The 18,849-nt window shown below is 41.2% G+C and overlaps 3 protein-coding genes across 5 annotated transcripts in view; all 3 read right to left on the minus strand.

The window, feature by feature from the left end:
* LOC123464831 (ATP-binding cassette sub-family C member 4-like) overlaps positions 1–18,849 on the minus strand; it is an 891,549-nt gene that overhangs the window by 787,396 nt on the left and 85,304 nt on the right. The window lies entirely within an intron of this gene.
* LOC123464828 (ATP-binding cassette sub-family C member 4-like) overlaps positions 1–18,849 on the minus strand; it is a 293,559-nt gene that overhangs the window by 120,475 nt on the left and 154,235 nt on the right. The window lies entirely within an intron of this gene.
* Positions 1–18,849, minus strand: part of LOC123464558 (ATP-binding cassette sub-family C member 4-like) — a 48,012-nt gene that overhangs the window by 6,988 nt on the left and 22,175 nt on the right. Inside the window, exons 4-9 of the mRNA XM_045162469.1 lie at positions 17,423–17,647; positions 13,515–13,604; positions 12,022–12,185; positions 9,022–9,147; positions 7,283–7,532; positions 885–986 (exon numbers count right to left, since the gene is read on the minus strand). Of these exons, the coding sequence (XP_045018404.1) occupies positions 885–986; positions 7,283–7,532; positions 9,022–9,147; positions 12,022–12,185; positions 13,515–13,604; positions 17,423–17,647 (957 nt within the window). The remainder of the gene's footprint in view (positions 1–884; positions 987–7,282; positions 7,533–9,021; positions 9,148–12,021; positions 12,186–13,514; positions 13,605–17,422; positions 17,648–18,849) is intronic.

Genomic DNA, 18,849 nt, shown 5'->3' on the forward strand with positions numbered 1-18,849 from the left:
CAGCTGGTAAAGAATCTGCCTGCAATGTGGGAGACCTAGGTTCAGTCCATGGGTTGGGAAGATCTCCTGGAGAAGGGAAAGGCTACCCACTCCAGTACTCTGCCCTAGAGATAATCATGAACTGTATAGTCCATGGGGTCACAAAGAGTCAGACATGACTGAGCAACTTTCACTTTTCATGAAAAAATGTATTTATGTTCTATATATTTTTTTACGGTGATCCTATTGTATAGCACAGGGAATTATATTTAATACTCTGTAATAAAACATAATGAAAAATAAACTAAAAATTAAAAGAAGAATTTACATACTTTAAGCTCAACACATGCTAATACATTGAAAGCTCTCTTGAAAATGAGAAAAAGATTATTACCCAAAGAATGGCATTGAAACATGTAAAATATCATGTATGAAACGAGTTGCCAGTCCAAGTTCGATACACGATACTGGATGCTTGGAGCTAGTGCACTGGGACGACCCAGAGGGATGGTATGGGGAGGGAGAAGGGACGAGGGTTCAGGATGGGGAACACACGTATACCTGTGGTGGATTCATTTTGATATTTGGCAAAACTAATACAATTATGTAAAGTTTAAAATTAAATTAAATTAAATTAAAAAAAAAAGAAAGAGAAGTTGACAGGAAATCAGAAAAATAAAAAAAAGAAAATGAGAAAAAAAGCAACATGTCAAATGCCTCAGGCTATTACACTTAATCTCCATTCATTGTAAACCTTATTCCTGATTCCGAGAATTTTTATAACATATTCTCAGTAAATGAGAAAGTCACATTTTACAGTATGTGTAAAATCTCAAAATTCTCCAGTAAATCTATGTCACAGTTTTCTTTTAGCAGTCACGATTTTGGAATGGAAGGTTTCTTACCTTTTCCCAAAAAGCTGTAAATGCCTGCACATCCACAATTGTTCTACCATCTGATGGCAGCTGAGGGTAGCACTGTGACATCTCATCAAGTAACAGAAATTTCTACAGAAAATGGCAAAACATAGATTGTTTATACTGAAAGAAGAAAGCACAAACAAAACAACTGTTTCTCTGAAATTTGCAATACAAATTTTATACAGCCTATCTATCATTTTATAGCTGTATTTTATTAGGTCTTGGGCTTCCCTGGTGGCTCAGAAGTTAAAGCGTCTGCCTCCAGTGTGGGAAACCCGGGTTCGATCCCTAGGTAGGGAAGATCCTCTGGAGAAGGAAATGGCAACCCACTCCAGTATTCTTGCCTGGAGAATCCCATGGATGGGGGAGCTTGGTAGGCTACAGTCCACGGGGTCGCAAAGAGTCACACACGACTGAGAGACTTCACTGGTTCACTTGAGAAATAGTATATAGTATGCAATATACTATTATTATAGTACATATACATCTAAGTCAACTCCCCATTGGAAAAGACCCTGATGCTGGGAGGGATTGGGGGCAGGAGGAGAAGGGGACAACAGAAGATGAGATGGCTGGATGGCATCACCGACTCGATGGACATGAATGAAAATGCTTGTGCAGGAAAAGAAAGACAGGATCCTTGCATTTCTCTCAAACACTAGCTGGCAGGAGACTTGATCCTCTCATTTCCTCCTCCTTTCATCTAGGCTCACAGAGAATCTAACACTGGGCAAAGCTACTTCTGCCCACACCAAACCCGTGTCCAGCAGGAGGCAAGATGAACAGACAGTGGTCTGAGAACTTCTCTGCAGGCTCTCAACCACTGCAGCCTGAGTCCTCTCTCTACACCACCTCTCCCATCATTAGCCACGTAGCAGCTCTCATCTGTTCTCCCAAAGCTCATCTCTTTCCCAATTCTTCTTTCCTCTGAAAACAACATAATTTCAGAAACTCACTCACTAATTAATCATTTCAAATACTAATACTTTTCTTTTTCTGATTCCTTCCTGAGTTCTCCTCCAAACCACCAAACTGACCCCAAACACACCACTCCTTCCTGATCTCTCTACAGCACCTCCAAGAATGTCCACCACAATTAACACCTCCCAATGATAGACCAGCACCTAAGTCCACACTCCCCAGGTGACCTCTACTTGGACACTCTGAGTTCTGACCCCATCCTTCCTTCTGGCCCATCTCAAATACTAACCTTACTGGGAACCATCTCAGTACCTCCCCAGCTGGCACTACCCTCCCTACCTCTGAATCCCCAGAGGAATATTAAGTCACATAGAGGAGAGACACTATGTCATTTATGCACTTATGCAGTCCCAACCCAAGCTAAGACTGAGTCTTGCATAATCAGACTGTATGGTTGTTCAAATCAGTCCAACCACTGTAGCATGGCTACAGCCTTACATAGTTAAAGCTGACACAGCAACAAGAGAAATGTTATGAGGCAGGCTGGGACCCAGGGCCCTGTATGGGAGCACTTGCACCTGGACAAACATCTCCTTGAGCAACAAAATACAAAGAAATCGTAAGGGACTAACTGCACACACGCAAAGGCAATTACGAACAGTAAGATACAAAAACACCACAAGCCAACTGCCATTTCTGAGCTGCTGGGATCAAAAGCAGGGAACTGTGTATGATCTTGGCACATGGCACCTACAAGATGGTGGGCAGACCACATAAGTCACCCTTCTGGCTCAAACCATCAAACCTCCCCTACCCACACTTAAGGAACGAGCCTGCTGTTCTCAAAGAGTCAACAGGGCATCAGTTTTTTATTTTTTTTTTAATTATACAAATATTGTTTTATTTTATTTTTTATTTATTTATTTTTAAATAAATTTATTTATTTTAATTGGAGGTTAATTACTTTACAATATTGTATTGGTTTCATACTTTGTGATGCAGCATAAGCCTCAAAACACCTTGCTTGAATTTCTCATCTGGAATATATCAATTTTTATTGATTAAAAAGACCAAGGGCCATGGAGAGCAATGTATATGTTATATATCTGGTCCACACAGAATCAGATACAATTTCAGCGTAAGTGTGTAACCAAGACATCAACACTCAATGTGTGTATATTAGAACAGAAATTCCCACTTTCAAAGAAAAAAAGCAGTCCAGGTTCGATGCACGATACTGGATGTTTGGGGCTGGTGCACTGGGACAACCCAGAGGGATGGTGTGGGGAGGGAGGAGGGAGGAGGGTTCAGGATGGGGAACACATGTATACCTGTGGCGGATTCATTTTGATATTTGGCAAAACTAATATAATTATGTAAAGTTTAAAAAATAAAATAAAATTTAAAATAATAAATAAATAAATAAAAGAAAAAAAGCACCTGAAGTGATGGCTGGATTTTTCTCCAGGACCCACTCTGATGAAAAGCTGAAATTAAATGGCCATTAGAGCCATGAAGTGCAGACCCAGAACAGGTTATGCAGAAAAGTATCCACATCAGAACTTCAGCCAAAAAGACTGACTTCCTAGTGGTGGTAATGGAAAACCTAAAGCTGCTCTGTGAATAAGATAACCTCAGAGACACATTTTACTGGATGCAAAAGTCACTGAAAAGTTTTAGTGCTTTGAAGTTAAAATCTTTCACAATCCTATGGGAATCATTCAGTGCCAAGAACATGGGTCCCCCTTCATCGTTTAGAGAAAAATAGACTTCTTGGGCTTATGAAGTGAAAGTGAAATCGCTCAGTCGTGTCCGACTCTTTGCGACCCCATGGACTGTAGCCTACCAGGCTCCTCCCTCCATGGGATTCTCCAGGCAAGAATACTAGAATGGGTTGCCATTTCCGTCTCCAGGGGATCTTCCTGACCCAGGGATCGAACCCAGGTCTCCCGCATTCCAGGCAGACGCTTTAACCGCTGAGCCACCAGGGAAGCCTGCATAATAAATCATTCATTTTCACAGAGACGATTTAATCTTCATTTTAAACAGAAATATTTGAGCACCTACTGTGTGCCAGGCCCTTGTCTTCATGATAAAAATTATTTACCCCTAACTATTTAGGGACAGTTAGTTTTAAAAAGGAGACAACAGGCATGGTGGGAATCACACATTTGAAAGGATGAGGGCAGCTAGAGAGAGGCTTAGACACGAAGTAAAAGAAGAACAGGAACAAAAATGCAGAGATCAGAAATCAACAATAAGACATCTTTGGTGGAAAGAATCCAGTTTTAAACACAGAGAACTAAGTGAATCTGAGGCCACACTTCCTGTCCAGGGAACAGGGACTTCTCAGCAAATTCTTCCCCTCCCAGACCAGAGAGGAATCCAAGTCACCCCAGGACTGTGCACCATTACTGCCTAGACGTTCCAGTCAGCACAGGAGATGCAATTTGTTTGCATCTCCTGCTTTTAGACATTTGAATCGTCCTGCAGCTATCACTGCATGGCAAAGGCCTGTGTTGCTGCTATTAATATTACTACTGCTAAATGAGCACGGATCTTCAGTTCAGTTCAGGTACTCAGTTGTGTCCGACTTTTTGCGACCTCATGGACTGCAACATGCCAGGTCTCCCTGTCCATCAACAATTCCCAGAGTTTAGCTAAACTCATGTCCATTGAGTCGGTGATGCCATCCAACCATCTCATCCTCTGTCATTCCCTTCTCCTCCCGTCTTCAGTCTTTCCCAGCATCAGGGTCTTTTCAAATGAGTCATCTCTTCACATCCGGTTGTCAAAGTATTGGAGTTTCAGCTTCAACATCAGTCCTTCCAATGAACACCCAGAACTGATCTCCATTAGGATGGACTGGTTGGATTCACTTGCTGTACAAGGGACTTACAAGAGTCTTCTCCAACACTACAGTTCAAATGAATCTATTCTTCAGTGCTCAACTTTCTTTATAGTCCAACTCTCACATGCATACATGACTACTGGAAAAACCATAGCCTTGACTAGATGGACCTTTGTTGGCAAAGTAATGTCTGCTTTCTAATATTTTGCTAGGTTGGTCAAACCTTTCCTTTCAAGAAGTAAGCATCTTTTAATTTCATGACTGCAGTCACCCTCTGCAGTGATTTTGTAGCCCCCCCCCCAAAAAAAAAATAAAGTCTGCCACTGTTTCCAGTGTATCTCTATCTATTTGCCATGAAGTGATGGGACCAGATGCCATGATTTTAGTTTTCTGAATGTTGAGCTTTAAGTCAACTTTCTCACTCTCCTCTTTCACTTTCATCAAGAGGCTCTTTAGTTCCTCTTCACTTTCTGCCATAAGGGTGGTTTCATCTGCATATCTGAGGTTATTGATATTTCTCCCTGCAATCTTGATTTCAGCTTGTGTTTCATCCAGCCCAACGTTTCTCATGAGATACTCTGCATGTAAGTTAAATAAGCAAGGTGACAATATACAGCCTTGATGTACTCCATTTCCTATTTGGAACCAGTCTGTTGTTCCATGATTAGTTCTAACTGTTGCTTCCTAACCTGCATCAGATCAGATCAGATCAGTCGCTCAATCGTGTCTGACTCTTTGAGACCCCATGAATCGCAGCACGCCAGGCCTCCCTGTCCATCACTAACTCCCGGAGTTCACTCACACTCACGTCCATCGAGTCAGTGATGCCATCCAGCCATCTCATCCTCTGTCATCCCCTTCTCTTCCTGCCCCCAATCCCTCCCAGCATCAGAGTCTTTTCCAATGAGTCAACTCTTCGCATGAGGTGGCCAAAGTACTGGAGTTTCAGCTTCAGCATCATCCCTTCCAAAGAAATCCCAGGGCCAATTTCCTTCAGAATGGACTGGTTGGATCTCCTTGCAGTCCAAGGGACTCTCAAGAGGCTTCTCCAACACCACAGTTCAAAAGCATCAATTCTTCCACACTCAGCCTTCTTCACAGTCCAACTCTCACATCCATACATGACCACAGGAAAAACCATAGTCTTGACTAGATGAACCTTTTTTGGCAAAGTAATGTCTGCTTTTGAATATGCTATCTAGGTTGGTCATAACTTTCCTTCCAAGGAGTAAGCGTCTTTTAATTTCATGGCTGCAGTCACCATCTGCAGTGATTTTGGAGCCCCCAAAAATAAAGTCTGACACTGTTTCCACTGTTTCCCCATCTATTTCCCATGAAGTGATGGGACCAGATGCCATGATCTTCGTTTTCTGAATGTTGAGCTTTAAGCCAACTTTTTCACTCTCCACTTTCACTTTCATCAAGAGGCTTTTGAGTTCCTCTTCACTTTCTGACATAAGGGTAGTGTCATCTGCATATCTGAGGTTATTGATATTTCTCCCGGCAATCTTGATTCCAGTTTGTGCTTCTTCCAGTCCAGGGTTTCTCATGATGTACTCTGCATATAAGTTAAATAAACAGGGTGACGATATACAGCCTTGATGTACTCCTTTTCCTATTTGGAACCAGTCTGTTGTTCCATGTCCCGTTCTAACTGTTGCTTCCTGACCTGCATACAAATTTCTCAAGAGGCAGATCAGATGGTCTGGTATTCCCATCTCTTTCAGAATTTTCCACAAGTTTATTGTTATCCACACAGTCAAAGGCTTTGGCATAGTCAGTAAAGCAGAAATAGATGTTTTTCTGGAACTCTCTTGCCTTTTCGATGATCCAGAGGATGTTGGCAATTTGATCGCTGGTTCCTCTGCCTTTTCTAAAACCAGCATGAACATCTGGAATTTCATGGTTTACGTATTGCTGAAGCCTGGCTTGGAGAATTTTGAGCATTACTTTACTAGCATGTGAGATGAGTGCAATTGTGCGGTAGTTTGAGCATTTTTTGGCATTGCCTTTCTTTGGGATTGGAATGAAACCTGAGCTTTTCCAGGCCTCTGGCCACTGCTGAGTTTTCCAAATTTGCTGACATATTGAGTTCAGCACTTTCACAGCATTATATTTTAGGATATGAAATAGCTCAACTAGAATTCCATCACCTCCACTAGCTTTGTTCATAGTGATGCTTCCTAAGGACCAGTTGACTTCACATTCCAGAATGTCTGGCTCTAGGTGAGTGATCACCCCATCGTGATTATCTGGGTCATGAAGATCTTTTTTTGTAGAGTTCTTCTGTGTATTCTTGCCACCTCTTCTTAACATCTTCTGCTTCTGTTAGGTCCATACCATTTCTGTTCTTTATTGAGTCCATCTTTGCATGAAATGTTCCCTTGTTATCTCTAATTTTCTTGAACAAATCTCTAGTCTTTCCCATTCATGGATCTTATGATACTTTTAACACACTAAGAAAAGATGGAAGTACATACACTTTGAAAGACTGCCAGCTTGGCACTGAAAGAGTTACATCTCACCTAACTGGCACACAGTGACACTACATAAAAGGAGGTATTTTAGGTAAAATCCAGCTATAACTTTAAAAAGTTATTTTTCACTAAACCTTGATTCTTTGGATGCTGACAACGGCCTCTGACACCTTCTCGATGGCCATGGGGAAGTAGAGGGTGCTCGAGAACCGCAGAGCCTCAAACAGCGTCACCACCACAAACACCTGGCTGGCTGTGATCAGGTTGTCAAGGAGCACATTGGTGATGAAGGTGACAAAAATCATGATTTTGCTCACAGCGAAAAATATTGCCATATTCATGCCCCGAAGGTAGGAACGTCTCAGAATCTTGGAAATTTCCTTCCTAGAAAAGAAAGTAGGATATAGGATTTAAAAGAAGCATCAACATACAAGACATGAATTCAGTGCCCCACATGAGTGGCCCTTTTCTAGGGAGTAGACACAGATTAAAATAAACTATCCCTCACATCATGGAGACATTAGCATAGTGCACACCCAGGAGTCTGCCCCAACACCAGGACCACAGATTTCATCATCACTTCACTCTTTTAAGTAAGGGGAGGATTAAATCACACTTTCAAACATTCTGGGTCAATCAGACGGGATTCAACATTCATTCAACAAGCATTCATAATCACAAGTCCTGTGCTGGGCTCCCCACAGAAAGACACAACCTGTCCCCTCCAGGGGCTCATGAACCTGTGGGGGAAGAGAATTAGCAACCACAAAATTGGGAGACAATAGACAGAGACGGTCAGCACAGCTCCCATGGGAGCTCAGAGCAGAGGCATGTAACCCAGAGCAGTGGAGTCAGGGCAAGTCACACACACGTGGACCCTGAGAAGATGAGTTAGAGTTGGTCAGGCTTGGAGGAGGCCAAAGAAGAAGGAACATGGGAGTGTATTCCCAGCAGCGGGGCAGGGGGGCGGTCCCCAGAAAGGTGCAAAGTCAGAGGTGACAAGGTGGGGTCAGAGAAATGCTCATAAGATATTTAAATAAAAGATGGAAAAATAGTCTACAAACATGAAGCAAAACGAAAGGAACAGTGTTTTCATAGCTCCTTTTGAAATGAATAATAGTGATTCATGAACTTGTTAGTGATAAAGAATCCACCTGCAATGCAGAAACACGGGTTCAATCCCTCGGTCAGGAATATCCTCTGGAGAAGGAAATGGCAACTTCTCCGGTATTCCTGCCTGGGAAATTCCATGGACAGAGGAGCCTGGTGAGCTACAGTCCATGGGGTCACAAAAGAGTGGGATATGACTGACTAATCACAACAACGAAGAATAAAGAGAGATGGGAGGGAGGTTCAAAAGGGAAGGGATATTTGTATACCTATGGCTGATTCATGTTGAGGTTTGACAGAAAACAGCAAAATTCTGTAAGGCAATTATCCTTCAATAAAAAATAAATTAATTTAAAAAATAGTGATTCATATAGTTTGGCTCAATATAGGTACACCAATCTCTATAATCTCCTCATTTATGGGCCATCAACATAAATTACAATCTTAATTTGAATGTCATTGTCTCGAATACTATCTTAAAGACATTGATTATTGAGATTTGAGGTTTTCAGAACTACTTAGAATTTCATTTCTATACAACTAAGAAGCATATGTATTTTTTCCTTTGAGAATATGGTAAATGGAAGAGCAGGTTAAATGATGTCTCCACCATTCTCCTTAACCTTCCTGTAACACATGGATGATGCAGTGAATAGTAAGTATTGGTGAACTTAAATACTTCTTTGGTAAGACATCTAAAGCATCCAGTAAATAGGAAATAAAGAATGAAAATATGGAGTGACATCTATATATATAAACTTACCTTCTCAGTCTGGTAATAAGGTCTATAAATGACTTTTCCCAAGCATTCACTTTTATTGTTCTGATGCCAGTTATGACTTCGCTCATGGTCTTGATCCTGTCATCTGTGAGAGCTGAGGTCTTACTCCTGAGGAGACAGACGTGACAGATGAGCTTTAGTGACCACAGCCCGACTTTCCTTAGCAACAGCAGTAGTGGGCATGGGGGCGGGGGTGGCAGGTGGTGGCCAGGAAGCAAATAGTTCTCTACAGCTTTTTTGCACTTAGAACACAGGCAGATTCTACTCAAAGTACAAACGGAGAAGAAGGCTTCAATTAAGAAGTCAACCATTCATCTCATTTCGAGAAGTAACTTGGAGAATGTGCAGCTTTGGCTAGGGAAGACCTGAAATGAGTCAGATACAAACCATCTATCTGCTCAAGGAGGTCACAGGTAGGGAAGGCAGAAAGACATGCAGGAAGACAATGTGTAATGAAAAAGGAGAGAAGTTCTGGGGAGCAGAAAAGATGGGACTTGTTAATTCCCAACAAGAAGAGCTTCAGCGGCTTGGTAGCACTGGAACAGGGCCTCGAAGGATAAGGAACATCTCTCCACAGCAAAGACAGGAAAGGAAATTCCAAATAAAGAAAGACACCAAGCACAGACCTGCACACACACAAGAACTCAGTGAACTTCAAGCAGCACAACATCTCCATCACCTGAAAACCAACCACCTCCAACTCTCTGGGACCTGCTTCAGGTCTAACTCAGCAGAAGAAGGCTCTTCACCACCAGCCACTTTTCTATCACATGTGCTGCTGTGAATGTGGGGCTTCATAAAGACACAATGGAGATCAGCCCTTGGGGTGCTTATAACTTAATGGAAACATGAACATAAATACCTGAAAAGGCTCCAACACAAGCATAACAAAAATATATGCAGTGAAAAATGGGCCTACAAGATTATTACTACTTAACAATATTTAAATAACTTGGACATGGGCAAATTCTGCTGAAGGACACTACTTATTCAGATACGGTGCCAAGAGGAGTTAGCGAATGCTTTCACTGTTCCTGTTTCAAGACGGGCCTTCAGCATAAGGTTGGAGCCTCCACTGGCTGAGTCTGAAGGGTCTACAACCCACACAAAGAAGAGACTAGAGAAGGTGTTGGTCTTGTTTTTGAATAAAAGCAACCGTGATGTTATCAATTCAGATCAGATAAGATCAGATCAGTCGCTCAGTCGTGTCCGACTCTTTGCGACCCTATGAATTGCAGCACTCCAGGCCTCCCTGTCCATCACCAACTCCCAGAGTTCACTCAGACTCACATCCATCAAGTCAGTGATGCCATCCAGCCATCTCATCCTCTGGCGTCCCCTTCTCCTCCTGCCCCCAATCCCTCCCAGCGTCAGAGTGTTTTCCAATGAGTCAACTCTTCGCATGAGGTAGCCAAAGTACTGGAGTTTCAGCTTTAGCATCATTCCTTCCAAAGAAATCCCAGGGCTGATCTCCTTTAGAATGGACTGATTGGATCTCCTTGTAGTCCAAGGGACTCTCAAGAGTCTTCTCCAACACCACAGTTCAAAAGCATCAATTCTTCAGCGCTCAGCCTTCTTCACAGCCCAACTCTCACATCCATACATGACCACAGATTACCAATTACATATTATCAATTTTTTAAATCTTTTTATTGAAGGATAATTGCTTTACAGAATTTTGTTGTTTTCTATCAAATCTCAACATGAATCAGCCATAGGTATACATATATCCCCTCCCTTTTGAACTTGCCTCTCATCTCCCTCCCCATCCTACCCCTCTAGATTGATCTAGAGCCCCTGTTTAAGTTTCTTAGCTATAGAGCAAATTCCTGTTGGCTATCTATTTTACACATGGTACTGTAGGTTTCCATGTTACTCTCTCCATATATCTCACCCTCTTCTCCCCTCTCCCCATGACCACGAGTCTATTCTCTATGTCTATTTCTCCACTGCTGCCCTGTAGGTAAATTTTTCAGTACCATTTTTCTAGATTCCATGTATATGCATTAGAATATGATATTTATCTTTCTCTTTCTGACTTACTTTACTCTGTATAACAGGTTCTACATTCATCTACCTTATTAGAACTGACTCAAAGGCATTCCTTTTCATGGCTGAGTAATATTCCATTGTGTATATGTACCACAATTTCATTTTCCATTCATTTGTTGATGGACATCTAGGTCACTTCCATGTTGTACTTTTGTAAATAGTGCTGCAATGAACAATGGGATACATGTGTCTTTTTCAATTTTGGTTTCCTCAGGGTATATGTCTAGTAGTGGGATTGCTGGGTCAGAACAACATACACAAAGATAAACTCAAAATGGATTAAAGACCTAAATGTAAGATCAGAAACTATAGAACTCTTAGAGGAAAACATAGGCCCAACACTCGATGACATAAATCTAAGCAAGTTCTTCTCTGACTCACCTCCTAGAGTAATGGAAATAAAAACAAAAGTAAACAAGAGGGACCTGATTAAACTTAAAAGCTTTTGCACAGCAAAGGAAACTATAAGCAAGGTGAAAAGACAACCCTCAAAATGGGAGAAAGTAATAGCAAATGAAACAGCAGACAAAGGATTAATTTCCAAAATATACAAGCAGTTCATATAACTCAATACCAGAAACACAAACAACCCAGTCAAAAAGTGGGAAAAGACCTAAACAGACATTTCTCCAAGGAAGACATACAGATGGCTAACAAACACATGAGAAGATGCTCAACAGTGCTCATTATTAGAGAAATGTAAATCAAAACTACAATGAGATATCACCTCACACCAGTCAGAATGGCCATCATCAAGAAGTCTACAAACAATAAATGCTGGAGAGGGTGTGGGGAAAAGGGAATGCTCTTGTACTGTTGGTGGGAATGTAAATTGATATAGCCACTATGGAAGATGGTATGGAGATTCCTTAAAAAAACTAGGAATAAAACCTATATATTATCAATTTTTAAAACCAGTGTTTCTCTTACCAGAATGATGAAAACAATGTCCCAAAGCAGCTTTGCAAAAGCAGAAGAATAATGAGAACTGCCATCCCAGCAAGACATGATATTCCTATTTCCATCCAGAGCAGGGCAGTCACTGCCATAGCCTGCAGTGGCCCCACCCACAGATAGTGCAAGAACATCATTACCTTAAAGAGAGAAAGACAAAGCCTTCTTACAATGGTATAAAAGCCAATAAGGATACAGTGTGGAAACAATATGCTCTGAAGGAACAAAAGGAAACTAAACAGAAATTATCTCAGTGGGCTTTAAACCTGCTAAAGCAGAAATCAAAGTGTCTACCCCAGATGACATATTTCAGGGGCAGCACATCTCCTGGGATGTCCCAGGAGAATCAGACCAGCAGCGCTGAAGGAAGATGTGGATTTTGTCCACAACACAGATAAGCTCAGTTCAGTTCAGTTCAGTTCAATCACTCAGTCGTGTCCAACTCTTTACCACCCCATGAATCACAGCACGCCAGGCCTCTATGTCCATCACCAATTCCCGGAGTTCACCCAGACTCACGTCCATCGAGTCAGTGATGCCATCCAGCCATCTCATCCTCTGTCGTGCCCTTCTCCTCCTGCCTTCAATCTTTCCCAGCATCAGAGTCTTTTCCAATGAGTCAACTCTTCACATGAGGTGGCCAAAGTACTGGAGTTTCAGCTTTAGCATCATTCCTTCCAAAGAAATCCCAGGGCTTCCCCAAATGATCTCTGTCCTAGAATTTAGCCCCCAACTCCTCTGGGGAACCGTGGCATCCCAGGAAAGCCTATTTTATGGTACCTACCACTCTCTCCAGTAATTACTAGTATATTTACCTCCTTGATAGGCTGTGGCTTATACATGGAAGAAACTAAGCTTTGTTGAACTCTGGAAGTGAGTAGGGGCCTTACTTCATGTTTGATGAATGAATACTTGAAAGGGAAGTGTCTGGTGCAACACAGATCTGACCAATAGCTACAATGCCCTGGGTCATGTCATCTATGCATAAGGTCAATGGAAGAAAGACTGTGAAGGTGACAGCAGAGGGTAGGTTGTCTTTGGCTGGGAACCACTTACTTGGCATTGTTCCTCACAGGCTTTCTACGCAGCAGACATTGAATAGGGCACAGGGGAAAGAACAATCCCTCCCACCAGGCCTTCATCAACTAGAGGAGGAGGAAGACTGTCCAGCGACACCCACACCACGTGCCAAGGAGGGCCATGCCAGGAGGACCCCTAGGGACACTACCAAAGCTGGGCAAGAACACTGCTGCCCATCTATTATTAGAAAAACAAAATTCTCATTTACATAACAATACATATAATTACATCTAAGTTGCACACAGAGAAATGAAAGTTGGATAAATAGAACCTTCATCTTACATCCTCAATGGAATCCTGGCCAACACCAAACCCTGGCACCTGGCATCCCAATAAGCTGGACCCAGTGAGAACAGGACATGGAAGAGGATCCCTCAGGGGCAGCTCACCTGGTCAAATCTGCTCACATCGTTGGACAGCAAGTTGACTATCTGGCCTGTGGTGGTCTTCCCCATGGCCGAGCTACTTAGGCGAAGTGCCTGAAATGAGAGAGGGAGACAGAGAACTGGATTCCTAAGGTGATACCAAGTCATCTTAGAACATAACACAATGGAGCATGTGTTCCTGGGGTCTTGAGTGGTGTCAGCAGAAGCAGAATGACCCCTGAAAGCGGGGCTATAGGGACCCTTCTTCAGCCTTTAACTTAGTGTGGTGGCAGCCCCGCCAGCAAGGACGGCAAAGGGAGGAAGAGGAGGTAGAAGCAAAATCCACCCCCTGTTTCAGTGAACGTGGACCTGTCTGAAGGGTAAAGGGTGTAGGTTTACACTTAAGAGCCAACTAAATAATTTTGAGCCAAATTAGATGAGAGCAGAGAGGGTAATTTAAAGAAGGAAATTTGGAGACTTGGACTCTAAATCTGGACTCAATCATTAATTCTCTAGGTGATAATATTTAAACACTTTGGGCTTAGTGTTTTCATTCTGAAATGAATGAGTATAATGTTCAAAACACTGTTCTTGTGAGGAAACTGTGGTCTTAATGCCAATCTGCTGACTTTATGAAAACTACAACCCGTGTTGCCAAATCCCTTTATTTAGTAAGAAAAATGGCCCTAGAGATCTGAGAAAACTGAAAAGACACCAGGAGCTGCTTCAACAGACCACCAACTGGAGCCACCAATCCAAACACAATGTCATACTTTATAAAAATGTTTCGTTTACTTCTCAAGTTAAAGAAGAAAACCAAAGATCAAGTGAGAATGTAAAATAATATAACCACAATGGAAGAGAATATGGAAGTTGCTCAAAAATTAAGCATGAAATTATCATAAAATACAACAATTATACTAAGGGTATACTCAAAAAAACTAAAAACACAAACTTGAACGGACAATTTTTACACTCATATTCACAGCAGCTATGTCCACAATACCTAAAAGGTGGAAACAACTGTCCATTGACAGATGAGCAAATACACAGAATGTTGTATAGACCTATAATGGAATATTACTCAGCCTTAAAAAGGAATTAAATTCTGACACCTGCCACAACATGGATGAACCTTGATGACATCGTGCTACAGAACATAAGCCTCACACAAAATGACAAATGCTGTATGATTCCACTTACACGAGGTACTAAGGTAGTCAAATTCACATAGAGAAGAAGTGGAACGGTGCTGGGTGAGGGGAGAGGAGTCGGGGAGTTAGTGTTTAATGGGAGCAGAGGTTCAGCTTGGGAAAAACAAAACGTTCCAGAGATGAATAACGGTGATGGCCACACAATGAGAATGTACCTAATGACACTAAATGCTGCACTGAAAAGGAGTGAAAATGGTAAACTTTATGTGTGTATATTTCACCACAATAAGAAAAGATCAGTAATCAAAAGTCAGAAGTAACTTTACCAAATCTGTGACAATGTATTAATAAATAAATGACAGGTCATTTTCATATATACCTTCCACAGAATCATTCAAAATTCCTCTGAAAAGAGCACGAAAATGCTGAATGGGCCATGTTAGGAGTGGCAGATGTGCAGCCATAGAGATCCCCTGGAGACCTGCCCCAGCCTGGGATCCACGGTGTAGACAAACTACAGCTACGAGCTTAGCAGCCGCTCCATTTCTAACACTTGACCTGATTTCTTCCCAGGACCAGGGATTAGAAGATGGGGCCCAAGACGAACCACGAATGTTCAGAGGGGCTTTTCAGAGCTGCTCTGTCGTACCAGTTTTTGGGTCCTAAGGAATCAGTCCACCTGTAAACTGAAAGAAGTGTCTTGTTTCTGTAACAGGAGGAGTCTAGATGCAAGGCTGTGCCAAGGAAATTTGTCTTTCCAATGATTTTGGAATTTCAGATTATGTCAATGGTGTAATCCCCACAATTTCTGACTTCATATAGGAACCATCTTTTGGGTATAATTAAGCCAGCAAATGACATCTTGGGAGATGTTTACATTCACATAAGCCAATGTGCCAGGTCAGATCACATTTCCAAAAAGCAAGATTTCAAAGTGTTAGAGGGAAGAGGAAGAAAAACAAGTGGACAATGGCTCATCTGTGCAGCAAAGAGTGAGCTTTGAGTACACCATCACCTCACACCTAACTTAAAGCTTTCACAATGCAGTTCTGGTAAAAATTTTGTAATTATTATGAGAGTTACAGAGAAGGAAATGGCAACCCAATCCAGTATTCTTGCCTGAAGAAACCCATGGACAGAGAAGCCTGGCAGGCTATGGTCTGTGGGGTCACAAAACAAAGGGTGGGACACAACTGAGCAACTATCATTCATATGAGAGTTAAGCATGATCTGAAAAGACAAACATTTAGCCAATTGGTGGGGAAATCTGAGTATCCATCTCCTAAATGGTTAAAGATGCAACAGAATAACAAAGATGATGATAAATGACAGTGAAGACCCCTGACTGGAATGTGCAGGCACCACTGCAATTTCCTCATCACCCAGAAGGAAACCAACTCAGATGCTGCTACCAAACAAGACAGTGAGATGCCAGGTCTCCAGGTTCATACAGTCCCGAGATGTACAAGACTCTGCTAAAGGAGAGATGAGATGACATCTCACTTTCTGCTGATAGAAGTATCCCAAAGTAATGGAAGTTCTAGATAAGCAGCAATCAGGTAAAAGAAGCAATATTTTCAATTTAAGCTGTTCAATTTTATCTTTCAATGAGGACTATATTAATGAAAATTATATATGTTTAAGGTTACCACATGTAGCTTTTATAGAAATATACATTGGGAAATGAGTACTATAGTAAAGCCACTTCAAGTATCTACTACCTAATATAATTGTCTTATTTTACATGTGTGGTGAGAATACTTAAGATCTACTCTCTAAGAAATTTTCAACACTATAATACAGTCAAATAAGGATTTTTTTTTTTTTTCAAGCAACAGTATGGCAAAGAGGTATACAGGATCAAGTTTATACAGAGCCCTTCAGCTCTTGACACCAATATATCTGTGGCAATACCTTTGTAAAGACATCTGAAATCCTTATTCCTGTTATACTAGTTTAGGGTAAACTATGGAATAATTTCGTGGCATTCCTCAATATAAAATCACTGAACACATTAAATCAGTTCTTATTAAAAGTGCTATGATGAATACTAAAGATAAATAGCTTAAATGAAGAGCAACAAATTCTCTCTAGAATGAATGAAACAATGTTAAATTTCAAGTTTTATCTCAAATACCCTACTATTTTCTCTGAAACAATTAACAACAATCACATCTATATAATATAGTGAGTGAGTCTATATTTGGCATGAATTCTTTATATTTTTCTCTAACTAACACAATTATATTGAATATAATTAGATGGGTCTTTTAAAATTATAATCATTCCCTTTCTCAAATACATTCTCTGCTTCGAGATATAGTTTTATAGATCCAATCTGTGAAGTTCACTTTTAAATAAATATTTGATATAAATTAAGATTTTAATGAACAACAACAAAAAATTTCCATAAACAACACTATGAGATTTAGGTATGAAGACATTCAAAATATGCTTGATAATATTGATACTTATTTTTAAATATTAATGTAACATTTTAAAAATATAATTTAATATTATTTAATATTACAAATTTAGTGGGTATTATGCAACACCCTATGGCTAAAAGTTATCAACAGCAGCCCTCACTTGATTTCAAAGAAAACCTTTCATTATTAGTAAAGTTTGCTTCAACAAACTTGGCTTGATGCAAAAGCAAGCTTCTCTAAGAAGGTGTAAACAATCTCAGTTAGGAAATTTTTAGTTTACAGAGAACTTTCCCTAAATGTTGCTGATCCCTCAAGGGAGGTACACACCGTGGTACCGAGCGACACTCACCTTGCGGTAGATCATGTGGCACACGGCTACTCTCAGCCTCATCCCCACACGCTGCATGTGGTAGAAGTACAAGTGGTGCAGAACGGCCCACACGAGCACGCAGGTGCTCAGCCCTGCCGCGTAGCCGTAGGCTTCGTGCAAAGCAGGAGAATCATTGGGATCATAGTTTTCAACATAACTAATCATTTTCCCCAAAAATATGGGTTGAACTACTCTGGTGCCTTCCTAAAAGAAAAGAAAAAAGCCTTAATTAGAAATGTCAGTTTTTCTTAACACAAGATTTACTTTTAGCATAGCATGTTAGAAATACATTTTGACAAAATGCTATCAGTTCAGTTCAGTTCAGTTGTTCAGTTCTGTCCGACTCTTTGCGACCCCATGAATCGCAGCACACCAGGCCTCCCTGTCCATCACCAACTCCTGGAGTTCACTCAGACTCACGTCCATCGAGTCAGTGATGCCATCCAGCCATCTCATCCTCTGGCGTCCCCTTCTCCTCCTGCCCCCAATCCCTCCCAGCATCAGAGTCTTTTCCAATGAGTCAACTCTTCACATGAGGTGGCCAAAGTACTGGAGTTTCAGCTTCAGCATCATCCCTTCCAAAGAAATCCCAGGGCTGATCTCCTTCAGAATGGACTGGTTGGATCTCCTTGCAGTCCAAGGGACTCTCAAGAGTCTTCTCCAACACCACAGTTCAAAAGCATCAACTCTTCATCGCTCAGCCTTCTTCACAGTCCAACTCCCACATCCATACATGACTACAGGAAAAACCATAGCCTTGATTAGACGGACCTTTGTTGGCAAAGTAATGTCTCTGCTTTTGAATATGCTATCTAGGTTGGTCATAACTTTCCTTCCAAGGAGTAAGCGTCTTTTAATTTCATAGCTGCAGCCACCATCTGCAGTGATTTTGGAGCCCCAAAAAATAAAGTCTGCCACTGTTTCCACTGTTTCCCCATCTATTTCCCATGAAGTGATGGGACCAGATGCCATGATCTTTGTTTTCTGAATGTTGAGCTTTAAGTCAACTTTTTCACTCTCCACTTTCACTTTCATCAAGAGGCTTTTTAGTTCCTCTTCACTTTCTGCCATAAGGGTGGTGTCATCTGCATATCTGAGGTTATTGATATTTCTCCCAGAAATCTTGATTCCAGCTTGTGTTTCTTCCAGTCCAGACAAAATGCTATATTCGTGGCTAATTTAAAAGAAAATATACAGATTCACTATCTCCTATGAGACAAGCAGGTAACAGTTTTAGCCTTAAGTCAAAATTTTATATTCAAAGATAGTAAAGCCTTAGTACCTTATGCTTAGTACTCGGTGGATGCTCAGCATAAATATCACAACCAGTGCTTTAGAAGTCATTTGTCACAATACCAAGTGAGCTTAAGATGAATAAGGAAAAATGTGGCAGAAGAAGAGGAAGA

The sequence above is a fragment of the Bubalus bubalis genome, chromosome 13 (genome assembly GCF_019923935.1).
Source record: "Bubalus bubalis isolate 160015118507 breed Murrah chromosome 13, NDDB_SH_1, whole genome shotgun sequence".
NCBI lineage: Eukaryota > Metazoa > Chordata > Mammalia > Artiodactyla > Bovidae > Bubalus > Bubalus bubalis.